General features: G+C 36.0%; 1 protein-coding gene across 1 annotated transcript in view; it reads left to right on the top strand.

The window, feature by feature from the left end:
* The window catches only part of LOC132329967 (adhesion G protein-coupled receptor A3-like), a 255,248-nt gene extending 228,936 nt beyond the window's left edge, over window positions 1-26,312 (top strand). Inside the window, exons 18-19 of the mRNA XM_059851706.1 lie at window positions 19,660-19,755; window positions 22,887-26,312. Coding sequence (XP_059707689.1) covers window positions 19,660-19,755; window positions 22,887-24,108 — 1,318 coding nt within the window. The 3' untranslated portion in view covers window positions 24,109-26,312. The remainder of the gene's footprint in view (window positions 1-19,659; window positions 19,756-22,886) is intronic.
* Window positions 26,313-27,198: the final 886 nt, after the last annotated feature.

Here is a 27,198-nt window from a genome sequence, read left to right as displayed (position 1 = left end):
TGTGACAGACAGAGACATTACTTGTCCCCTTGACACCAGTAGCTCTGAAATGCAGTTAAGTTCTAGTGCATTTTTCATTAGTGCTGGCTCTCATGAATCCATTTCTTCTGGTACAGAACAGTGATTGAGAGAGAGGGAGAGAGAAAGAGGTCAGATGTAAAGTATCATTTGCAATCCATTGTTTTCTTCTTCATGATATGCTCTTAAAAATTAACTCATAGAATTTTGATCCGTGAAAGCCCATCTTTCCTTCCCACAGAGAACATATCAAACTTCCTCTATAAAATATAAATTTAGACCTGATTATCCCAAGGGATCATCTGTCTTTTTCTTAAAAATTCTCTGTGGTTTGAGTATGTTGAATTAAATGGGAACTGCCACAGGGCAGAATTCTCAGGAGCCTTGAGGAGATCTCTCTAGTTCACTCTTTACTATTAGCATAGACCCAATTGGGTCATTGCAGAGGAAGTGAAAATGATGTCTCCCTCCAAGTAAGGTTTTCACCAGCTGGGTGAACCATGGCATGGTGAGCCAACAGTCTCTCTGAGAATCTGCTCCAGGAAGTTGGCTATAATTTAAGTACTTGATTGTATCCTTTGCTTACAGGACAGAATATTTTGATGTGGGTAGGGTCATTCATCAGGAGGTTTATCTCACATTTCTGATATTGTAATCAACATTTCTTATTTTAGATATGGGAAGAATAGAAATGTAAATTATTAGATAATTTTAAAATTGTGCAGTAAATTTTTGCAATCATGTATTCTCAAGGCTGCTTATCACCTCCATACTGTAAGTTACTAAAAACAAAGTGTGTAACACCGTTTTTATCAAATAGCTTGGGTTGGGAAGGACCTTAAAGAGAATGTAGTGATATTTCTTAGATACTATCTGCAAAACACTATTCCCATGTTTCTTGTTTCAATATTTGTCATATTCCCAGGAAGGAGAAAAGCTATTTCAGCAATATAGCCTTTCTAAATTTTTTGCATTTAATAAATTATAATTGAATGTAAGAAAAGCCATGTTTCCCTTCCAGCTATTGTGTTCATTTTATTCACCAAAGTAAGGCTTATATTCACAACATTAAAATAAATTATTGTATCATTATATTGGATATTAAAATAATCTAAAGGTAACAGCCTTTTTGAAAATTTAGTTTGATTTAATTATAGAGCTAATATTTTGAACATTGCTACATTGCTTCTGAAGACAGTTTTAGTAACTGTCATTCAAAGATGACACAACACAAGTAATACAGAAATGCTGATCATTGTAGGCAGATTGTGGTCTGTCTTATCAGCCCACCAACTTAGGCAAGTTCTGAAAAAAACAAACAAAAAAAACCACCCCAAACCAACCAAACAAAATCAACCAAAAATCCCACTCAAACAAAAAGAATTAAAATGCTGGAAGGAACCCTAGCGAGAGCAAGCAGAACAATTCTGCCCCTTGAGGTATAAAAGCTAGAGATAATGAAAAAGAGAAGCTTAAAAACAAAACAAGAAGTTTAAGTCTGTATATCACAAATTAAAAGCAGAGACAGAACCTAAGGGTACTTGGAATTTGTTTTGATGCTTCAAGAACACACTGATATTATGTGCTATTTAGCATGATCAGTCTTAAATGCTGATATACGTTCAGATGGAGTCAAGGATGTAACTGAAAGGTCTGCAGTGGAAAAGGGTATAACATTGTGATGAGAGAAACATTTTCATTAATTCTTTTTACTGAATTTCAACTTGAAGGCAATTTTATTTCCATCACATGGGGATAAAATTATCTTTGGTCACAGACAACATTTAATTCAGGTTTAGATTAATTGTTCTACACAAGAAAATTTCCAGTAAAATGAAAATATTAAAAGAGTATGGAGGTCCACTGGAATATGGAGTAGTATGGAATAGCAATATATTGTCATTGGTATCCTGAGAAAGTTGTTGCACTTTGCATAGGCCATATAAATATTCATTGCTGACAGCACTGGATTGCCAGGGTATGGTGCCAGAGCATGGAGGAATTTTCCTGCCAACTCTTCATCAAACAGGAGAAGTGATCAGAGCTTTTTTGCTCCACCTTCAGTGTGAGTGATTGACTTGTGGAGCCACTAACACAAAGAGGGTAACAGAGCCCTCTGCTTTGCTTGTAGTTCCACTTCATCTGGCTTATGAATCAAAATTCCAAAAGTTCCTTCTCATGGAGAAGTTGGTAATACTATTCTTCAAAACTGACCTGAAAGCACTAGCAAATGCTTTAAGTCAATTTGAATGCATTACCAAATACTTAAAGTGAATGATCCCCAGAGGACAGGATCCTCCTTGATGTGAACTGATTTCTGGAGCATGTCAAAATCAAGGTAGAAAAAGGATTTTGTAGCTGTCATAACTTCATTGGCTAAGGTACAGGCAAGGTGCACATGATGTTGGCACTGCTCAGAATAGAAATATAATAATACCAAATCTTTGAGAGATATTGAGGTAAAAGGTGAAGTTTTATCCTCTTTTTTTAAAGAACAGTGTCTGAGCTACTTAGTATAGATGAAAAGAAATGGGTTATGATTATTGCAGAAGAAACATATGTTACACTATGTAAGCAAGGTATTTAACAGCATAGCAAGTCACTTAGACTCATTCAACTGAAACTCTTCTATGCTATGGCTATTGACCAATATAGCCAAAAAAAAGAAAATTACCACACCTGAGTGATACCTGGGCATTTAATGAGGAAATGATGGGTTTGGTATAGAAATTTTAACTACATGAGTTATGTAGTTATGGTGATTGCAAGCTTTCAGAAATTAATTCTATGATATTTTCAGCTTTGAAAGGCTTGAACTGCAACACGCTGATCTGCAGAACTGTGTACTAGATTGAATTTTCAGCTGCTTTTATCCTGAGTTCACATCTAGGTATTTCCTGGAAATTCAGAATTCTTGTCACACTGTCCCTTGCCTCAGTAGCTTTTAGCACTTGAGCTACTCATATACATAATTGTAGAGGGTAAGTTAGAGGGTGGGTGAGCTTGATAAAATGCTCCATGCTTTGATATGCTGCTCCAGGCAAAATGTAAAATGCTGATTGGAAATTTTACAAGTTCAAGGATTTTTAGAAGATAATATATTCAGACTCCAATGGGGGCTTTATAGGGAACTTTATCAGATTTGAAAGAACTAAATATTTTCTCATAAGATTCTCTGGTGTCATACAGATTAAACTTGATTATGCAAAAATGCTGTAAAGATAAATGCATAAGATCTTTTCAAGTATGCTTATTTTAATTGTATGGACAAAGAACTAAGCATTCCCATCTGCATGAAATTATATCCACCACAATTACAGAAAAGAATATCTGACTTTTAATAGTAGATGATTGTACTCATTAATTAGTGAGAAAAATTAGTCACATTAGATACAAATTCTTTCTTACAAAAATTTTTCTGTGAGGAAGCTAGGACTTAAAGTTTGTTACAGGACACTTGTCTTAAGTAGGCACCTGTATACATCCAGCTTAACTGTAATGAAAGCCCTGATGTTGCAAGAAAACATAAGTCATAAAGATTTATGAAGTATGTTGTGCAGACTGATAAACTGCAATGTCACAGAAATGGCTGCAGGCAGCCAGCTAGTGTAATATAGGATTGTGCAATAAATAGTCTGATAATATCTGCAGTAGAGCACAATCACTGTGCATTTAAATTATAGTGTGGTATAGGACATAGTAGGTGCTGCATTTACCAATACATTGCCATTTTTCCATAAAGTAATTTTGGCTAAAAGATATTATCAGATTCCAAAACTAAATGCTGAAACAAAAAATGTTTATCTTAAAATATGGCTTATCTTAAAATAAACTAGCAATAAAACACAAATATATATATTTTATGCACATATGTATATATATTAGCAGTGATAGTTTTAAATACAGAATTTTAAATGTTAATACAGAATTTAAAATACAGAATTTTAAATTTTAATGTTTCATAGTATTTTTCTTTATTAATGAATGGTAAAATTCAAGGAAATTAAATTATATTCCTTGGACAAACAAATTTGGTGAAGTCCACAGATATGCATATTACATTAAATATGTTGGAGCATATTTATGTATAATTGCTGCAAATCCAGTTTTAGACCTGGCTTATTCTATGCATACTTCCTGTCAAATATGTGTGATAATCTCTGGTTTATGTCTGTTTGGAAGGAGGGCTTAAAAGTCTTGGGAGGAAAAGCTGCATTAGATTAATTCACTTGGTTTTGAGTTGAGACACCATGGAAAATTATACATAAAGTTCCACTGATCTTCCTGACATTGTACATCCTAAGTACTTGAAACCCATCACTGGAAATGTGGTTGACTCAAGTTAATGTTCATTGAAAATTCCAAATGAAAAGGCATTAAAGTGAAAATCATGCAACAAATAATAAGCTTAAATTGCAGCAAGGGGTAAATAGGTTAATATTAGGAAAATATTTCAACCTGTGAAAATAGTTGACAATTAAAACAGGTTCCCTGGAAGGCTGTGGGAACTCTGTCCCAAGCAATTTGTTAACATAGATTAGAAAAGGCCAAGCCAGTCATGACAGACGTTTACTGTGACCCTGACTCAGAGCTTTTGAGTGGACAAGATGATCTCCTGATGTTCATTCCTGCCCTACAATTCTGTTACTAGTAAACCAAGGATTTTTCCTAACAATATTTCCATTTTTCAACCCTTATTTGCTGCTGAATTTCTACAGTCTCATTGGTCTCATAAGAAACTCCTGTGTTTCATTATGCAAGCAAATTCTGACAGAAGAGACTTTGAAACTAATGTGTTCCAAATATGCCTTCAGTGTTTGGAAATGTTATGAGTCTTGTAGAAACTGGCTGCTGATCCTGCAGGTATTTTTATTCAGGTACCACCTTACTATATAAAACATAACATAAAATTAGGCCACCTTCTGCTCTGAAACACATGCACTCACATTGGATTTTCAGTGGGAGTTACACATATTTAGTCACAAGAATATTTTGGTTCATAGGTTGAAAATACTGCTCATTGCTACTTAAAAATAAAGTTTGGTAAATATTCTGTAATTTTAATGATGCAGATTTAAATAATTTCAATATATAATATCTAATATACCTTAGTAAAATAGAATGTCCAGGTTAAGCTTCATGCCTGTATTGATTGAGTACTCATTCAGACAAAGGGGTAATGCCATTATTATTGGATTACACTTAGTACTCAGAGAATCATCCAGGATTTTAAATTCATCAGAGAGTGAACATTGGTGAGGTTTTCTGTGAAAGAAAACTTGAGCACACGAGATACCTGACTTATTTATCTATTGATAAAAAGAGATACCTAGTATTGTTTTAGCTACTAATTATGAGGTAAGACAACTATGATTACAGAAGACCATTTGTGTTTACTTTTCAATATTTGTGAGCAATGTCAAAAAAAAAGTCCTGAGTGGTCAGTCACACAATCTTGCCGCTTCTTCGTATTGGATGAACTTGCAGACCTTGCCAGAAAAAAAAAGGTACCTTTACAGGGAGAGTTCATTTCCACACTGGAATTCCATATCTGGAATTCCTAATGTCTCTAAAGCTCTTTCTCATTAATCCAAAAGATAAGGAGCAGGAATTGTGGGCAAATCACAACCTCTGTTATTTGCAGAATAGCTAACCCATGCTGGCTATTACTTATAGGTAAGGCATTTTTTGCTGTTTAATGTGGATTATCATACTCAAGTTATTTGTCATACAAGAATAGTGTTAAACTTGTCTACTTGTGCATCTCAGTCTTCCATTAGAGATGTTGCAGAAGCAACCAATTATCCATATTCTCTCTTCATGCTTCTAAGAGAGTGTTTTCCAACTAGAGAGAACATTTCCTTCTGAGGTTCTGGCATTGCTAAATAAATAATTATTGTACCTAGCAAAGCTGGGGAGCCTTTTGACCCAGAAAACTGAGCAATGAGGTGCTCTTACAGTTTTGTGAAGATGGCTGTTTATTCCTTTTCAAATCTATTTTTTCCATGTTCATAACTTTATGGAAATGACACATAGTTTCTATAGCTTTTGTTGTTTAATATTTATTGATTAATGTTTATAAAAATAACTCTATCCCTGCTTTTCCTTTTCTTTCAGTTTCATGATCACTTCCGGTTGAAAGCTCAAAAAAGCCCTCTGATTTTTTTTAAAACTTACTTTTGACCTTTTTATAAATGATGGAAAACCTTTCTTTTTGCTTCAGGTTAAAATCTGGGATAGGGATCACCAGAAATAGATTTCTGTGTATGTCAGCTTTTAAAAAATAGGGAAAAGCAAATGTTCGTGCCATCATCACACATAAAAGATTTTCCATAGCTCACCTTAGTAATACGAAGACTGACAACGGCAAAACCCCACAACATTGAAGTTAAAAATCAGGGTTGACATTCATGAACTCATACAATTGTACCTTTGTTTCTTACTTTTTAATAGGGTGAATTAAGGACAAAATGTCAACCTGAATTTTTGTCAATAAATCTGCATAGTTTTGTGGAGTCAAGTCATTAATTGAACAGTACTTTCTATGGGTTAACAGCAGGCTAATCCATAATATTTTTTTCTAATATAAAAATTTAAAAAGAATACTCCTTGCTGCCTCTAGATTAGCAGATTGAATTACGTCCTATGGACTGTGAAAGAGAAAGTGTTCCAGAAAGAAGCCAGAAGTCTTAAAACCATCTAAAAAATAAGTTATTTTCAGCATGTTCTAATGCTTCCCTGCTGCTTGTTACATTTAATAAAAGCTTCTTGCTAAATTTTAAGTTCTTGGCTACCTGCATATCTGTCAAGATGAAAAATTCGAAGTTGTAGAAATGGATAACATTGCATAAATCCTAATGTGATATTTTCTCCACAAAAAACCAAAAAAGTTGGCTTTTTCCTTTTTGAAAACTTCAGGGATGAAATTTCGCTAAGGTTCTTACAGGGTAGATTAGTTTCTGAAAAAGAATAATGCAGTTGTGTAGTACAAAATTGAGCAAGTCTGCATGTCACATGGAGTTTGATGGAAGCAAGTGAAGATAAGGCACTTGGATAAGTAATGGATTAAAAACCCATTAAACACAATAATGGGGTTCATACATAGCATAAATTTCTCCTTGGTTTCAGCTGTTCTTGGCTGGCTACAGCCACAGGTGTCAGCATTGTTGGTGGGATGAGGAGCAGGGTCTCCTTCTGAGTTTCATTGTCTCCTATCTTGGTTATATTTTGATAATGCATTGCACTGTTCTAAAGAAGTCAGACTTTATTCTTATTTTTTAAGGACTCAGAATTTATTTGAAAATTTATATTGCAAGTATATTTGAGGTTTGAAAATATTTGAAATATGTTTCTATTGAAAAATATTCAGAATAAATTTGAAAATTTAGGAAATTTCAAGCTATGCTCATTCACCTGTGAATTAGTCCACTTTGAGTAGTACATATGTTTCAAATTACATATTCATATATACCAGAAGAGCAGTGGTTGAAAGGAGCCTTCTCTCAGCATTGACAGCTGGTATGGATGGACTCTCATAAGCCTGAAAAGATAACAATGAATAATAAGTTAATTATATTGTCATGAAAAAATAAGATTGGCAGAAACATCTGTAAACCATCAAGTTTTACTCTCCTTTCAAAGCAGATCCAACTTAAAAGTGAGCTGAGGTTCTCACCTAGGTCAGTTTTGAAAATCCGCAAGGACTTCTTCCTCTTGTTCTGACTCTGTATCCTTTTAGCATTCATATTGGATGGACCACAAAGATGAAATGGCCTGAAAATAAATGACAAAAAAATCACCCAATCCCATCAAAATTCAGGAATATGTTACAAATTGGAATACGTGGAAGCAAAGCTGTCATAACTAAGGATTCCTGAGGGAAAAAAGATAGGAGGTAATGAAATATGCTTAAAAATGTTGGAATACCACCAAAAAAAGTCAAGGAGAGAAGTTATTCACAATTAATCAAATAAATGGATTTTGGATTTCCACTATTTTCTCTTTGTATTAGTTTATGAAGGTGTAAGTAGTGGTTGCATGTAGAATAGTTGCATGTTCCAACTGCTACCTGGATTTTCATTCATGGAAGAGGACAACTTTTTTGCTATGTCTTCTTATTCTGAAAAGGAAAATAAACTTAAGATTTAGAAGTGATTATGCAAGAGAGATGCAGAAAAAATTATGATTAAAAAAAATTGAAATGTTTTATCTTTGTATTTTGAATTTTTCACCTGACCTATATTTTGCAGCCTCACATTTTAGATTTCTGATGCATAAATTTTCAGACTGTAGTCTTTGTGGACTGCAATTTAATTGTTGAGGGAAACATTGTATTCTGCCCTGCTGCTCTGTATAAGGACTAAGATTTTTTTTTCCTCAGGAAGTAATTGTGAACAAAGACAATACAAGGGTAGAAAGAAAAACAACCCCAAACTAAAAAGGTACATGTCTAACTTACACAGGCACCTTGTACATAATCATTTATTTGCAATGTTGCCTTGTGCAGTCTTGGTAAATAAAGCAAAAATGTGTGCCTTCAGGATCTCTGTGTCAAAGCACTGAGGTTATATTTTAGGATTTTAACGTCTGTGCCTTGTGCTGGCTTTATCTGACTGCTTCCAGATGGTTTTCTCTATGATTGAAAGCAGCATCAGTGTGAATGAACATCATGTCTACTACTTTTTCTTAACTTTAAGAGATGCTCCCTCCTCAATTTATGACCTGTGGCAAACCCTAAAAATACTAGAACTATTTAAAAAAAATCAAAATATTTTAAAATAGGAACCAAATTAAAACACAAGGTCCCTTCCTTTACCACAGAGGTCTTTAGAGGAATTCGAAACCTGCATCTATGCTTTTCATGTCTGAAAAAATTCCTTTTGGGAAACTGTTTGATGTCTTCTCAAAAGATGTGGGTTTGATAGCTGAAAGCTTGGTAGCTGAAAAGAATCAGGAGAAAGGGTTTTGTGGTTTCCATGGATCTTCTGTATAAATGCTCTTCAATTTTAAATGGCCCTCTGGGTTTGTGACTGAATTCTTCTTGTAGACCAGGAAGATTTAATAATCCAAATTATATTATTTTTATTTAGTGTGTGGTTTCTTCATGTCTTAAACAAGACTGTTTGTCCTCTCACTTTGCCTGAGGATACATCTTGCTATAGCTGTGTGATTAGATTTTAGATACATGCAGTTGAAAATAAACCAAATTACCTAACTAAATGGAAGGTAGCAGTAAATTGTGATTTGCACATAATTGTAAACTTCACAATTGTAAATTGTAAAGAGATTTGTAAATTGTAAAAGAAGAAGCTTGAAACACTAAATGTTTAAATTTGGGGATGTAGTTCCTGATCACTAACAATACTTTGAAGATGAGGCATTTATTACCTTATTAGTAAAATTCTCAGAAATAGTAAGAATGCTTTAATACTTTGAAGTATTAATATGTAAAAGCCAAAAGAGATACTTCTATATATTTTCTGTACACAGTCTAAATATGTCTTGAGTATGGTGTATGGGTTTCATTTAAGAATATGCATAGAGTATGCTGAACAAATCTAAAAGAATTAAATTTACCATTGTTCTGTGCACTTCATAGGAAAACACTTTATGAGGACATACCAACCTATCAAATATGACTTTATCAAATATTAAAAATATGTCTGTTGCACAGTGGCTGTAATGTGTGTAATTTTAAAGTCTTTCTGAGAGGACTCAAATAGTAACAACCCAGTCACTGCTATGTGAGAGAAACCAGCTGATGCACTCAGCAGTTTTACATACAATTATGTCTGAAGCTGTAATTTTCATTTCCATTGAAGAAGGACAGTTTGGGGTTTTTTGCAGAAATGGCAGATTTCCCGGGGCAACATTAAATTTCCTAAACTGATTACTTTAATGGCTTGTATCAATCAAACAGGCTGTAAAAGATGCTTGAAATGTTTCAGAGCCAGCTGAAGAGATAAATACGCATTTTAGCTTTCTCACTACTATATTCTTTCTGTAAGTAGTTACACCAACATTCATCATTCAGGAATTAATAAACTAAAATAAAAATAGTGATATTAATATAGAAAAGCAGGATATTTTTGAAGACTGAATTTAAGATTCCTTTTTGCTAAGCTTTGAACCATTAAAGCTCACATTTTCACATTTCACCTCCATCTGTAATGGAAAAATGGAAATTTGTTCTTATTTTTATTTGATCTCGTTAAAGGAACAGTTTGTTTAAGGATGTGTCTGTCATTGAGACTTTTCGTGTCTAATAACTCGGCTGTAGTTGGTCTGAGGTCGATAGAGATCATTAAACTTCTCTAGGTTCCACATGGCTGCCTGGGCAGGTGAATAATGAAGATAAATACCTCGACATAAAGGAGGGCTGAAGTGACAGAGGGATGGCACAACTGTGGGAAAGATCTCAAAGGGACTTTGCAATGTTTTAAACACCAAAGACAAACTTAAAATTTGTAGAAAATCAGATTTCAGTTTTTTCCACATAAAAGTTCAGCTTAGAAAGCTAAGATTCTTTGTCACCTGCCCTCTGGAACAGGGGCTTAATTTTGCATCAAAAGATACAAGGCACGCCAAAAATGTGCAAATTAACAATGAAGCTTCTTTGGAAACGCACATATTTGAAGTGTTTCTCATATTTTTCACTTTCTTGTAAACAATTTTACCTCCCCCTGGCACTTTGGGCAAAGATCTTGCCCTTCATATAAGATCATTGACTTATATCAGAGAAAAAGGAAAAGAATACATGAATTTGAAGACTAGAATTAGAATGGTCTCTCCAGAGCTATTTCTCATGAGTTCCTGTATTCTGTTTTCATTGTCTGTTTGCACACATGCTCAGCTGAGCAAATCTAAGAGCAAAGCTGCTGGGTCTACCATTAAAGTCCCCATCTTTGTGACATTGATTGTTTGGTCATTAATATTTTCTGAATGATTGTGTGTACAGTGAAAGAGTTAAAAGAAAACTGAGAGTATTTTTCCTATGTTACCAGTGAATCTCATGCAATTGAAATTATTTAGCTCTAATTTGGCAGTATAACTCATAATAAAAATTAGTGCTTCAGAATATCTTTTTTAATACAAAAAATATACTTCATAGCTAAATCCAAAAATATACAAAGTAGTGAATAAATAACCTCTGAATCAACTCTCAAAGCTTCTCGTCCTGTGAAAGTTAAAAATACTGTATTTTCAGGTCATCTGAGAATTACATCATTTTAAAACAAGGACTTGAATGGTCTGCTTAAACTTTTTAAAAATTACTGCAGAAGATATAACATTCTTCTTGAGAAAAAAACCCATTGCCTAAAAGGAAAGTGAGTGTCAAAAATTTAAAATGCATGAAACACAGGGGAATTCAGGAAGTTATGCTGGTCACTGCCATAATAAAATATGGGATTGACATAAATTCCTTTTTAAAAATATGATTTAAAAATTTAGTCATAGGAGAACATAGACCAGAACCCCTTGTCAGTGACTTTCACAGTCAAACCAAATTATAATATATATCCTCATGATAATAATTTTATTTGGTTCCTTTGGCAGCCTTAATGAAATACTAACTCAAGTAAAACCAAAGAAATCCATATTTTCTGTTTAAAATGCAAGGTGGTTCTTCTGACAGTCATAGGACATTGATACTAATAAAAAGTGATCTGAGTATTAAATATGTGACAATATAGGAGTTCAGCACTTATTATTTTTACATGCTTTACTTTTCATTTCACTTTCATATTATATAAAATGCTATTGTCACATATAGGCTGCCATCAACATTTCTTGTCTTGATGGGGGTTGATAGTTAATGGTTCTTTCCTCCCCTTTGAAAGGCAGAAGGACATCCTGGTGGTAATTGACTTTCTAGAGGTGTACTGCAATGCTCACTGAAGCAGTTGTGTTTGATTCAGTAGACTGGAACTGCAAAGTGATTTCAGCTAGCAGCTCCATGCCAGAGTAGTCAAACACCTGGAAAAATGAGCTAGCAATGAATCCCTCCAAACAAGGGTATCAGCCATTTTACTGCTAGAAATTAACTGTGGAAACAGAATTGAAAGGGCTGCTTTGTTCTCTAGGGATATAATAATTGTGTAAATAAAAAATACTCAAAGCATAAGTGTTATTTCTCCTCCCATGATTTCTCCCCAAGCATTACCATAAACAGTGTTCTCTCTATAAGCATCATACCTTTGAATTTTTCAAATAGTGAATCTTTAAGATATACTAATAAATATATTTTCTTTCTCATCAACATGGTGCTTAATATTTTACTTACTTCTTCCCTTTACAAGTGCATTCAGGATGGATTCCTACTTACCCTGACTTAAGTTATTTATTCACTAAAATAAGCAGGAATAGAAGTCAATAGAGCTAAACTACAGCATGGAATACACTGTAAGAATCATCTCTGCCTGATTTCCAACAGCCCCCAAGGCATTCTCCAATAAAACATGGAAAAAAGTCAAGGTGTCTCTTGCTTCTTAGATACAATAGGCCTTCAATTAGTCTAGTTCACCGAGAGACAATACAGTTATCTCTATGTAAATCAATCTCCTTTCTCTTCTAAATTTTCTCTGAAGGTTTTTTGAGTTCTTGAATTAATCTTTTATCTTTTTGTTACATGCATTTTTATTTTTCTGTCCTCTCTGCTGGCTTAGACTGTCTCATGTGGTCCTGGTAAAGCAAACTGCAACTGTACTGTCAGCCTGTAAATTCCTTTTCATCTGCAAAATTCTGGATAAGTCATAATGGCCACGCTCTCCATGGAGGGTGTTAATCAAGGAAGGTGAATGTAAATCACTTCACTCTTGGCTGCCTCCACCAGCAGGACCTAAACTTCACCCTGCCTGGCAGAGCAGGAGGCAGGGTCTGCCCTGGGTGGAAGGGCAGAGACACAGAGTGAATGAGGGAATACCCAGGGCAGTGGGCTCGCAGCAGAGGAGCTCTGGCTACGACAGTCTGGTCAGAGAGAGAGGAAGCCAGATAAGCTTTCCCATTAATGGGTCTGGGAAGATTTAGGGAGGCAGAGAGAAAGGATGGTAAACAAATGGTAAACTGCAGCTGGTGTTTTGAACACGTTGTTTTCTCATAAGGTCTTTACCAAAGGGTGGTTCCTTAATTAACCAATTGGGTCACAGGTGTTACTGAGAACCTCTCAGGTTCTGGGTGAGTGATGTTGGTTATAAATATTGAGACTGTAATAAAAATACCTTTTTTGCCTCCTGATTGTGGATGGAGTGTGTCACTGTCCTCGTTCCTGACTCAGTGGTGGCAAGAAGCAATTGGGTTTGAAGCTGTTGGTTAGGTGAGGTTTCAGATCTTCTGACACTGACTAACATTGTCCCACTTTATTGCCCAGCTTCCATGACTGTTTAAGGACAGATGAAAAAGGGTATTTAAACTCCATTCTCATGGCCAATTTTAATAAAAAAACAGAGGATAGTTTTGTCTAATTGAGGCCTGGACATCTTAAGCTGAGCAAATAAATCTGCAGAGACTTTTCTTAATCAATGTTTTAGATTCGTCTTTCTGTGGTTTACTGTCTGCCTCTAAAAGGAAAAGATTATACATGTTCTCAGAAGGACATTTTGACAATTAATTAATGTTTGCAAAGCTCTTAAGTTGCAATAAGATCTAGAAAAAAGGGGTATCTATAAAATGAATTAATAGCTAACTGTCCAGTGACCTTTGTTTCTTCTGTGCTGAGTGAAATGTCTTATGGGGAAAAAAAGTGGACTGTGAATGGGCAATTAAAGAGAATAACAATAGTGGCACATAAAAGGTGATAAATAGGGTTTTCACACAACCCTTACTTCTGCTGTTATTTACCATTTAAAGCTTGACTTACAAAAGTAGAGTTTATTTTAACATTATTAGTATATTCCTTTTTTTCGTTTTGTTTTAATCTGTATTCTCCATCCTTAGATCTCCTTCGCAGACAGGAGAAAAGCACTGAAGGAAACATAGGTTATTTCTCTTCAAAAAGGTCATTGAGAAAAACAAACATAGTATTTGTAAATATGTTTGTAAGTAAGTCAAGACTACCTGTTAATAGGATTTAAAATTGTTGGGTCTTTTTCTTAAAGGAAAAGTATATTCTCAGAATTGTGTCATTTCTAAAAGTATTTTTTTATTTTATCAAAATTCCCAGAAAAAAGGATCACAAAATGATGTGATGCATGAAAGATTCAGGAAGAATAATTTGAAAATCAGGCTCATAAATTCAGCTTTCTACAGAGCAGCTACTTATCTGTCTGCTTGCCTCCTGGGTACTTGAACAGTGGCATCTGGTTAGCTCTGAAGTTAATGACCATTTTCTATATGAATTATTTTCACAAAGATGTTAAACCCAAATCCAAGCTCAAGGAAAAAGAAAAGGGAAAGTCATCTTGCTGTGACTGTTCTTTTATTTTGATGTTTATTTTGCAAGTGGCTAGTCTTCCTGTATGAACTATGCCCTAAACATAAGTAGAGCTAAACAGATTTTTTTTTTTTTTTGATACAACAGGCAGAAAAGAAATTAATGCTTCAGTGGTTTCTTTAATATATCTAACATGTACCTTTCTAGATTTGTGCATGCAGAGAGGAATAAAGTTAAATATATGTACATCTTAATCAAGGAGTATCTGCCAGAAGGACTATTTGAAGCCTTTTGAATGACTTTGTGACACATTGCCATTTTGCCAACTTCTGCAGAAAAAAAACCCTTATAGTCAGTCTTGCATTGCACCCATAAAGCCAAGGTCTGGTCTCTTTTTGGAAAAATTCAGAGTCAAGGTTCTTAGTCTGGAAAAAATTGGGGCTAGAAACACTCAACCATTGGAGCCAGACACTCAAACAAGAAATTTACCACTGGGTAGAACTCTCCTTTTACTTGCTGACTTACTGAGCAACATTTATGAAAATAAACTTAGCAGAATATACTGTATGTTAAGTTATCAGGATGGATGCTGCCTGCAGGCCATTGCAGTCACTCCTGCTGACATTATCCTGTTTCTATCAGATTGGCTCTGTAGCTCCCAGTGTTTTGTGGTCGAGTTCGCCTTACAAGAGGAGTTCTTGCCAAAGGGAAGCTGGAGAACAGTAAGGCAGGATGTCAACAAAGGGGCATCTCCTCCAGCAGTGTCTGCTGCTCTGTTGGGGGGGGTTGTGTTTGTGCCAGTGCATGTAATAAAAAATATTGTGCTTGCTGGTCTCAGGCAGCCTCTGCAGCAGAAACTTTGGGGTTCCCTGTAATGTTCAAGGAAAGTGATTCCTGCAGATCACAGCCCAGTGCTCAGGCCCTAGGTGTTGCTGCACTGCAGCTGAGAGGTGAGAGTGCATCCTGCTGAGGCCTCCCAGGCTGGTTTTAATCTAATTAGCTTGGTTAACAATGTTAGTGAAGATGTGATGGAATGAGCTTCAGTAAATAAATGTATGCTGATGTAAAAGCCTGCTAGGAATCATCAGGACATCCCTGGGTGGCCAGCAACAACAATGGACAAACTTGAAAACCTCTTCCCAAGGGCTATTGAAGCAACGGCTTGGCAGTTGCTTCAAAGCCCCAAATCATCCCACTGATAGTTTATAGTTTTCCCTGTAAAACAATTTGAAAATATTATGTAAGTTAACTGCTTGTCAAGATAAAATTATAGCTGGAAAAAGAATTTTCATTTTCTCCCTGGCGTTTCTTAGTCTTTAAAGATTTGCATGCGTGGTTATCATGACTACAGCCAATCTGTCTGTGCTGACTGCCTTCACCAGAACAGTCTCATTGCTCTTCTTGCTGCTGCATCCAGGGTTCCAGTACTGGTAGCCTGAGTCTCACTTGTTTGTGTTCTTGAATGTTAGAAGAGTAACACAAGCAGAGGAAATTGGCTCTGGGTTACTGCATGTTCTCTTTTGAAGAAGAGACACCCCACTGGCATAATGAGAAAAATTAGAAAATCAATTCAGAAGTAGAAAAGGTAATTGGAAGAAAAAAGCTGTTGACTGAACCAAAGGACATAAACCTTTAAAGCTTTAAAATTCTAAGATAGTTATAGGAGGAAATTGGAAATGAAAGGTAGGCAAACATTATAGGAAAAAGATTGATTTTTTTTTTTTTTTAGTAGGAAAATATTCTTGGGGTGGGGGTAAAAAGGTTGAAAAGCATGTATTTGCTCAGTCTACAAGGTTCACACTTCTGGTACAGGTTTATTACTCCTTTATTCTGTGAACAAGCATTACTGGACAGGAGCATCGCCCCTTACTTTTCCTCTTGTATGGCTGAAAGACACCAAATGTTGGCTGCAGCAGCATTAGAAGCAGGACCAGCATCTCTCCAGTTACAACCCTTACACTTGGACTGCTTTAACTGGGCTAGAAAACCTGTTCTGTGAACAAGCCCAGGTGGTGCTATTCCAAATATCAGTAAATATTGGTATTAGGGCTGCACAGGGAAGAGCCCACACCAGCTCCTGCCCAAGTCAGGCATTGCCAAGGCTTAGTGAGTACTGGGAAGGCACCACCCTTCCCAGGGGATCAATCAGATGGCATTATATTCATCTTGCTCCTGCCTGAACTGAGAGAGGGGCAGTTGGGTTTCTTGGGCTTGGAGACACAATCCTAGGTGCCTTGGTTTGCCCAGAGTCTTCATGTACAGTAATAGAGAGGTGCCTTGAGTGTAAACATGGGATGGGAGTTAAGGACTCTCATTTCCTGCATGGCCTTGAACACATAATCTCTCCTTGTTTTCTCATCTGTACAACAGGAACAATACAACTTATTGGCCACACAGAGGGCTGTAAGGCTAAATTAATTATTGTTAAAAACCCTTTGAATCTCTTAGATAAAAGGTTTTCTAGAAGTATGAAAATTAGGTATTTGTTATCTACAGTTTTGTCAATTTTTATTTATGCCCTATCAGTTCTACTGCAGCTTTTTTTTTTAATTATTTGGTTTATCTCATCTGCATGAAGAAGAAATTGATAACAACTCATGATGGCATAAAAAGTAATGTTTGAAAAGTCTGGTCTAAATTTATTAATTTCAAGTGTACTTCCTCACAACTAACATGTATATGAAGCTTCTCGATCAATGTCTTTTCTTTGGTGACTGCAATATGGTCTTTTCTTTTTTATGCACTGTTTAAGGTATCCACGAGGTCACACAAATGGACAAGACCTTGCCCTTCTGCTCTTAGAATTAATTTAACTTCTGTATCTTTGATTATATTTTCTATTTGGTCTATTTTAATCCTGTTCCTCTCTTGCTGACTTTTCTTCTATTCCACAGCTTTTATTTCCCTTTGCCCTTCAAGAATCCTGAACCCCCCAATGAAGAATCATTTGTATACACTGTCATTTCTATTTGCTATTTTCTTTTTTTTTCCCTCCCAGTGAGACAGGGGAGTGTGTGTGCAATGTGATGTGCTGGATATCAGTGTAGTGCACCTCAGGTACACCAAAACATTTGAGTTCACTTTAATGTTATTTCTAGGATGTATTTTCTTGCTCTTAGCTCTGAGCCACGACACAATTTTGGCCAGATTTTGCCACATTTCTGCAGCACTGTGTGGCTAAAGTGCTTCCAGGACATCTGTTGCTACTGTTGTGCTCAGCAGCCTCCTGAGAGTGTGAGCTGTGAAGCAGATTATCTAACACCCAAATACTGGCTTGTCTGAAACTTTAGATAAGAATCGATTTATATGTATGTATCCAATCTGTAAAAAGTGGCGGCACTGCAAAAAATGAAATTATAGGTTGCAATTTAGGTAAATTCTGTGGTGCAATCACTTCAAATGAGTTTGAAGTGCAGTTTCCTGTACTTCCTTCTGTATTCCTATTTTTTCTGCTCCTTACTATTTCTTAAATAAATTAGGATTAGCTTTTCCATGCCTCATTGCTGTACCCTAGTAATTTCCTGGGTTTCAAAAATGCCATTGAAAATGTCTTTGTTAAAAATAATAAAAAGCTATTAAGCTAGCTTATTCAACATACTCAAGTCAAAAGATATTTACAATCATTAAACTGTAGTGGATGAATGGGTTTTGTAGGAAGACAGCTTGTTCATTGGAATTAGTTGAGCTCTTCAGAATAAGCCAAGTTGAAGAAAAAATATATACTCAGTGACTTTGCATTTATGAAATCTGAAGGGCTTCCTGATGAATGCAAAATATGATTTTCTCTGGTCTGTTTACAGTTTAGACCATTAGGACAAAGATTGAGTGTAAGTACTAACATGAAATTTTCTGAGGCCTGACCCATAATTCTGCTTTGGAAGAAGGTGGGAAAAGAGGTTAAGAAATTCTAACACTAATTCTGGGCTTGAATTAAATGCTGATTTATTTAATCTTACTATTGCTCTGTTTCTGTAAAAATCCTACCTTGCAATGAGCATGAAATTTCCTATGATTTATAATATCTTATAGAAAACTAGTGGCTAGACTGTGATCAGAATGTGCCCCATGGGTTACCAGGTTCCTCTTGGACCTGTGGGACACAGCAGCAGGGAGTGGGAAGTGTCTGTATCCCTGCACACTGTTTCCACACCAAGGGAGTGGCTTGGAAAGAAACTCATTTTGCCTGCCGACAGAGGAGCGTTGGTCAAGGCAGGAGATGAGTCAGGATTTCAGAGAACCAGCTGAGCTCCTGGGTGCAGTGGAAGATTTTCCCTTTGCCACTGAGCATGGACACTTCCAGCTGCAGGAATGGGAGCTGGTGCTCTCCACCTCAGAGACTGTGCTCCAGGCACAGTTCTGGGTTTGGGTTATATAAATGGAAAATGTGATGATGGCTCATTTTGCTGAATTTGCACATAGGCATGAAGGATGCCAAATTCAGTGGGATCTGGGACTTCAAGGTAGCCCAGTGATCCTGCTTTGTAATGGCTGCTGCATCCAAGTAGTTCAGTGGCATTTAACCAGTTAAAGGGGTGCAAAACTCTCTGCTTTCTGTCTCACAATACAAGTCTCTACAGAAAGACTAACACTTTTCAGATCTTGCTGAAGCTATGAAAATGCTCATATTTTAATGCATTTGCAAGGCTGGGTATTGAAAGAATGAAGAAAAATGGGGTATATGCAAAATCATTTTGATTTATTCAGATTTTTCCCTATGAAGAAATAAACCAAAATATTTTACTAAATGGACTGCCCCTTTTCTCTTTGGCTAACTGACCTTCATTCCTTTTGTCATGTGGAAGATATGAAAAAGTTTCTGTGATTTCACTGAATTTCCCTGGTTGCATTTGTATGTTAAAGTGAATAAAGGTGCTTTGCCTGAATATTTTTAATTTATAATGCTTGCATATTTAATAACTATTAAATATAAATATCTAGGTGAAAAGAATAACTTTATTTAGGGTTTAGATTCTGGCATTAGATGATGTTTTATTTTTCATATTGCTTCAATACTAGCTACATTTACTGAAATTATAAATCGAGTGTTTGTTAAAAGTGGCTCCATATAAATATTAAACTTTCTGCTCTTTGCTACATAGAGTACAGTTCTTATTGTGACAGTACTTCATTCTTTGCTTTTCTGTTTTTAAGGACTTTTTTAATATTTCAGCAATATTTTATTGCTAAAATACTTCAGGAAGGTACAATTATTTTAAAAGTATTTTCAACTACAAGCCAGGCAAATTAAAATAGCAGTTATTATCTCTCCACAGATTTTACCTGATTAGTGGTGGAGTCCCGTTCATTATATGTGGGATTACAGCAGCAACCAATATCAATAATTATGGGATCGAAGGCAATGCACCATAGTAAGTATAAACCACTATCATAAAACTTTTAAGGAAAACAGATTCTGTTTCTTATCCAAATAAATGTACCTGACTTCATAAAGAGTACAGGCATGCAATTTGGGATGGTATCTGTTAAAAAATTTTATTAAATATTCGCTGTGAAAGAACAATGTCTTAATCTGGGGCTTGCTGCTTCACCTCCAGCAATTTGACTCCATTACTGGCAATACAATCACCTTTCATTTAAGAATTACTCTTCATTTACATCTGAATAAGTGAAACATATTAAAAATACCTAACGAATATCATATCTAATGCAGCTATTATTAATTTATATATTTTCATTTCATTATCTGCCTTGATTTGATATCCTTCTGGCAACTTAAAGCAATTTAAAAATAATGATGTAAGAAAAGAACAAGTGAAAATCCCTTCCTCACTTCCTGCACTCCCATCCCTCCATTAAAACCCAAATATTTTGGATTTTCACCACCTGGAAATCTTCCAGTCACAATGTCTGGCAATCCTGTCATAATCCTTTCATGTCCTTGTGTGTAGGGAGGTGTTCAGTAGACCTCCACAAGCTCACCAGGCATCACATTGTTATTAATTCCTAATTCTTGGCATGAAGCATGAGGTATCCATAAGTCCATTTAGTCTTTCCATAAAAGCATAGCAGAAAGTGAATTGGACTGCAAAGTTAAACACAGCGTGTGTAACAGATCAGCATGGCAGTGGCTGGCACATCAGTGGATATTTTAGTACTCTGGCAGCACTAATACTCCAGAGGACATCACTCTTAGTTACTGCTTTGAGCATCTATTGTAACACGTTTGAAACTGGTTATGTTTTGGGCGTGAGAAGTGGCAACCAAGGAGAATGGTTCATAAGTGAGCATCTGGCTCCTTAAAGACATTTTTATAGGTAATTGAAATTTAAATTCCAATAAGAAATCAGGGCATACCATGGCTAACTGTATGCTCTGCCAAGGCCCAACACATATTTGTATACTTATTGAAATTCATCCAATTAAACAGCCAGTTTATAATCAACAGCAAATTATAAAGCTCTATTATTTGTGTTCATAAATATGAGACATTTTTCATTTTGGTGCAGTTACTGGGGTTATACATCTTTAATCATGTTAATGTAGCAAATCAATACCTGGTGCCACAGTGTGCACAGAAAACAAGGGACAGATGAGGAATAGTTATAAGATTGAGTAAAAAGCTCCTAATTCAGTGGCAGCACAGTGAGCTATATGCCTTATTCATTTCTTGTGGAATTAGTAAAGTAAAGGTAGATGCACAAACTTGAACGTTTTTTTACCAAATAGATTTTGTAAGTAATCCACAATGAGATTCTACTTGAAATAATAGCATCCCATAAGACTGTTCCACTTGGGAGCATTCTACTCTCCACTTGGCATCAAGTACACAGGGTTCAAATGTATTTCAAGGATTCACCTAGCTTTGTGTTCTCTGCTTACCCAATTAAATGTAGGTGGTTATTTACCTATGTTTTCACAAATGTCTTTTCTTGTGCCTGTCTAACAGTAAGTTGTATACTCTTTGGAGTGTTTCTAAGTTCATTAATACATGTGTGTATGTTTCAGTTTAAGATTCAGATTTTAAAAATTCAAAGTCATTATTCTGCAGTTTCTTGCTGTAAAGTCCAGTGGGACTGTCTCTATTTAGCTGAGAAGTTCTCGGCCTGGGAGAAAAAAGTCATTCTGCCCTTTTTATAGTAACTTGCAGATAATTCCTGGCTTGACAAGGATCTGATATCAGAAGTTTCCTCACTGGAACTGGAGGAACTGCAACTAATCACACATGCCTAAATGAATATGAAGTGTCACACAGTGTCACTTTTAGAGCTGGAATCATCATGACAGATCACCTGGTCTGTCTTTCTGACCCAGTGGGAAATTAGCTATATCCAAACCATTCCTGACAGTTATTTATCTGAGGTACTTTAAATGCTCCCGTAATGGATAGACCACATTTCATTCCAACAGCGTATTATCCTAATTGTCCTAACAGCTAATAAACTTTAAAAATAATTCTAATTTAGATCTTTCTTGCTGCAGTTTAAGCCCATTACTTCATGTCCAAGTCCAAGAGATAAAGTAACTTATTCCTCTTTCCAGAAATCCATGCAATATTTGGGGTATAAGAACCTAGCAGCAGCTGTACCAAGATATGCTGCCATCTCAGATATCTGTCTGTAACCATGGCTAAAAGCAGATCACAGAGAAGAGTCAAAAAGAGGCAAATATTCCTTCTCCCTCTAACCCATGTTCTGCCAGTTTTCATCTAGGATTTCATTAGTGTTTTCTTCTCCCGTGTTTGTTTGATCAGATCATTTGTGCTTAAGACAGTCCTCCCAGACTCATGCTGGCCTGTGAGCTACTTTAAGCTGCTCTAAAACAGCTATGGTTATATTATTTAAAGCCTAGCAAACCATGATCATGCTGCAATGATACTATGCTACTAACATATCACAAAGAGATCATCAGTTTCCCTAATTTTTCTGAGGACATTCAAATTGACATGGATGAACTCCCAAGAACTCTAGAAACAGTGCAGAATTCAGAAATGGCATATATCTCTGAGGTCTGCAAAGTGGTTACAGTTCAACTGGAAGTCTTTTCATCCTCTCTTAGTACTCAGGCTGTTCTCTCGCAAGAAGAAAATTCTGGAAGAGCAATCTTCTGGCTTAAGAATTTGTAGCAATGTTCATTGATACAAACCACTGAAATCTGTACATTCCTATTGCTCACATAGAGTGCGTAAACTATGCTTCATTTGCTTTTTAATCAAAGTATTAGTGCTGACATTTTTAATAGTAGAAAAAAGGGTTGACATAAATGCTCTTACACTTCACTGCAATTCTGGAGTCTAAACTGACCTACATTTCTTGGAAATTTTCAGTTTTAATAATCTGTAAATTATACCATATATTCTATTCTATTAAAAAATTAGAAAGTTATGCCTCAGCTTAATTAATATTAAAGACAGGCTCCCTCTCTCCACAAGCTGAACTTCTGAGATACTGTTGTGTCATACTAGTCGGACAACAGTCAGTTGTCCATCACATCTGATGTGGGCTCTGGAATGTTCTTGACTCTCTCTTGTTACTGTTTTCAGTTGCTGGATGGCCTGGGAGCCCAGCCTTGGTGCCTTTTACGGGCCGGTGGCATTCATTGTGCTGGTGACCTGTGTTTACTTCCTCTGCACGTACGTGCAGCTGAAGCGCCATCCCGAACGCAAGTATGAGCTGAAGGAAAAGACAGAAGATCCGCAGAGAATGCCAAGCACTGACATGGGCCATGGTCACATTTCAGACTCTGTGTCCGTTCCCCAGGCAACCTGCCCCATGATTTCTTCTTCCTTATTGGAAAATGAGCATTCATTTAAGGCTCAACTTCGAGCCGCAGCATTCACTTTGTTCCTGTTTACTGCCACTTGGACCTTTGGAGCACTTGCAGTGTCTCAAGGCCATTTCTTGGATATGATATTTAGCTGTCTTTATGGAGCTTTCTGTGTGACCTTGGGGCTTTTCATCCTGATCCATCACTGTGCAAAGCGAGATGATGTGTGGCATTGCTGGTGGTCCTGTTGCCCGTCCAAAAGAAACACCTACTCTGTGCAAGTTAACGTGCGCCCGAAGGTCAACGTCAATGGCGACACACAAGTTCATGCGCCTTGTCTGCAGGAATCTCCGTGTCCCAACAAGTCAGCTGTGTTCAATCACCCAGCAGCCAGCCACTGCAAACTCACTAACCTGCAAGCAGTGCAGAACCACGTCAACTGCCTGTCGCCCGTGACACCGTGCTGTGCAAAAATGCACTGTGATCAGCTGCTTGATGATGAAGCTCACATTCATGTCCACAGTGAGGGAACCTTCAGACCCAACATGCACATTCACAGATGTCTGAAAAGCAGAACTAAGCCACGTTACTTCAGTCGGCACAGGTCTGCCGGGGAAAGGGAGTACGCCTACCACATCCCCTCGAGCATCGACGGCAGCATCCACAGCTCCCACACAGACAGTCCCCACAGCACACACGAGAGCCAGGCAGGTCACAGGCGGGCCTGCTGCTCCAAGAGTGACCCGTACCCCACCGTCAACCAGCCCGAAAGCAGCGACGCAAGTACTGTCATATACAGCTGTGGTAAAATGCCAGACACTGACACTGTGCACCACCCAGCTCACTTTGAAATGCACCCACGGACACAGTCATTGCCATTTAACACGACAAATCACAACGGAATTCTCAAGGGAAACATGCATGAAGCCATGATATACAGCTCAGATAGTACGGGAAATATCAAAACTGGCCCTTGGAAAAATGAAACTACTGTGTAGTTCACGGGCCATCATAATGTGTTTTTTGCCCTAAACCATCGTTATCTTTGTTTTTATTCCAAAATAAATATGGTGATATGCTTGCGTAGCTCATCAGTAAATCGTGCAGCTTTTCGTTTTCTTTGTAAGTGTCAAAGAAAGAGGGATAGTGACAGTTTTAAAGTGAAATTATTTTTAAAAGAAAGTTATAAAATTATTCTGAAAGATAATGAGAAAATGAAGTTTAGAAAATTGAATAAGAGAGGCAATATCCTTTTGTTTTACAGATTGACGTTTCTTTAGAAACATCATTTTCATTCACTGTTTTCACTTTTTTTTCTGTAGTACCTTCAGACACTTTTTATAAACATATCAGCATCTTAAACTTTTACTTATTTATTTTTGTAGAAAAATATTATTACTGTGCCATGGATTTTAATCAGAAGTGGCTATGGTAGAAATGATAAACAGGATTTTATAAAATTGCAGCTTTTTAGATATACAAAAGTGATACTGCCTCTAAAAACCTTCTGTAGCATATGGCCTGTAAAGTCATGTAATGTACAGTCTCTGTTCTGTCCTTTTTCTTGTTGGAGAGAAGTGCTAGGTAATGTCTCTGTTACATCTTTGGTGCTGTATTGGTTGTATTTTGCATGACATATGTCAGGATATACCATTTGCTGTTTTATAGTGTTACATGTGTTTAAAAAAAAGAACAAAAAAAAGTGTGGTACAAGGCTGTGACAAACCCTATTGATATTAATCTAGAGCATTATAAATCTACAGGAAAAAAAATCACTCTGCACTAGTTCAAGTGGCACAATCCTTTGTATAAGGTTATATGATAGCTTTGATAAGGGTCCACTCTAATGTCTTTACAGAGCATGCACTACTCATCGTATGTGGCACTGTGCAGTGTAATAGCAATTGTCTCAACAGATTTTACACTTCTTTGTAAAGTATGCCTTTTAAACAAACCTGTAAGCTGTTCCACGGTAACCTTTCCACATCTGTTAAGGTAGAGCAGTTTTATCATTAACTCTTTGAGGACTACAGTTATTTTCTTAAAGTAGCTTATTCTAGTTCAGAGATACTGTATATATGATATTATCCATTTAGTTACAGGATCAATGTAGTCCAGAGTCGTCAAGAAAAAGGAAATTCAGTAATTTTCTAAAAACACCTTCTTAGAATCCATCCATTAATTTCACCACTTGCTTTCTGAAAACCCATTTCCTCCCCTAGCAAATTTCGGATTGTCTTAATCCTTTCATGCAAATTTGACCTTCAGAGAAGTTCTTTATGTTCATGATTTCTGCTGAATTGTAGGGCATTCCAGGGTCAGTAGCATTCTCTATTAACAAGGCTCTTGGCAAGATTTTTTTCATGTTTCCATGAACATCTGGACACAAAGTACCAACTCACAATACAGAACTGCATCAGAATGATCCCTATATGAAATAAAACTGCTTTTTACAAATAGGAAGGGTGCAGAATAATAATAGATTTCAGAAAGTGAATGGGAGCATAGAGCCGTGAGAAAAATGCCCACAGTGGAAAGTGAACACTGGATCCAGAAATGAGAGAAAAAGCACAATTCTGTACAGCCACACAAGAAAGTTTGCTGTGATGTCTTCACACAGACTTATGTAATTGCTTCAGAGAGGAAATAGAAAATTCCATTGAGAGACCATCAGTCTGCAATTCTCTGTGTATATGTGGCAGAAATCTTCACTATATTTAAGCTCCATATTTTTCTGTTATTAGCAGTTTATTAATCTTTTTTTTTAATATGTAGGAATAAATTTCCTAATAGTGTACATAAAGATGACAATTATAATTGTTAGAATGTTATAAAAACATGTAAGTCAGATGAATGTGTTCTGCAGTGTTGCAGGTGGGAATTAGTACTCAAAGGGTTAATGCTCAGTATCTGAGTGCAAGAAATCTTGTTTTTCTGTATTTTTGTAAATTTGAAATATATATTGTAAACTCCAGCAGTGCAATGTATCCATCTCAGATTGTGTATTTTTAAAAGGTGAGCAAGAAGAATGCACTAGGTGGTTGTCAAGTTTTAAGCCAATATTCAACAATTTCATGACTGCTTCTTTAGCTAATACAAAAAAAAAAAAGACAAAACACTGAGCTTTATTATGTATATGCTGTATATGCTTGAACTGTCTCTAAACTAAAATACAGTATTTTTCTTTGTTTGCATACTGAAATATTTTCTGTTTCATAATTGTTTTCTTTTAATATTACTTTTACTCATTCCACATAGACAGTGACCCTGAATAAGCATAGACATAATGTGAAATCCACTTCTCTGTGTCTCAGCACTCTGTATGTGTATATTCTGTAACAGTAAAATTGTAGGAAGTCTGTAGACCATTATAAAAAATATCACACACACACACACACACACAGCCAAGATGAAATACTCACTCTGCAAGAATCCACTCAGTAAGCTCCTTTTTTCAGCTTGTGTTTTAATCACCTCTGTTATTTTGTCTGAGAGGCCAATTCCATCTTCATAATGGCTTACAAAAAATAAATAGGTGCTGCTTTCCACAGAATATCTCTGGAATTCAAAAGTAAAATATTAAAACACTTTTTTTATTGTGTTAAAAATTACTTTAGTGAATATTTCTGGGTTAATTTGGAAGAGATGTGTTATGCAATAATCTGTTTGCATATTATTTTTTCAGAAAATATTACAGTATATCTACAGAGTAGGAGACATGATATTAAATAAATATAAAAATGTTTTGTAACATCAAATTTGACCAAAATGCTTTTTATGCTTTTGACTTTTTTTTTTCCCTTAAGATAAATGAGATCATTTCAATGCTTTGGAAGTCTGGTTTTGATTTATTGTGGGGTTTTGGTCAATTATAGTCAGTGAACCATTACTACTTTACCTGATTTTCTTCCCTATAAAAATAAAGTCAATGAAATAACCAGAGTATGAGATATATTGTCCTAGTAAATTCCTCACGGACACACGAAACATATTTTAAAATCAGTTTTAGTTTTGGTGATTCATTGATGATAATAAAATGGTTGAACAGATTTTACTGTTCACTTTCTGTCCGAGATTAATCCAGAGGA

Source organism: Haemorhous mexicanus, chromosome 7, assembly GCF_027477595.1.
Source record: "Haemorhous mexicanus isolate bHaeMex1 chromosome 7, bHaeMex1.pri, whole genome shotgun sequence".
Lineage (NCBI taxonomy): Eukaryota > Metazoa > Chordata > Aves > Passeriformes > Fringillidae > Haemorhous > Haemorhous mexicanus.
This window is presented reverse-complemented; position numbering and strand designations above follow the sequence as displayed.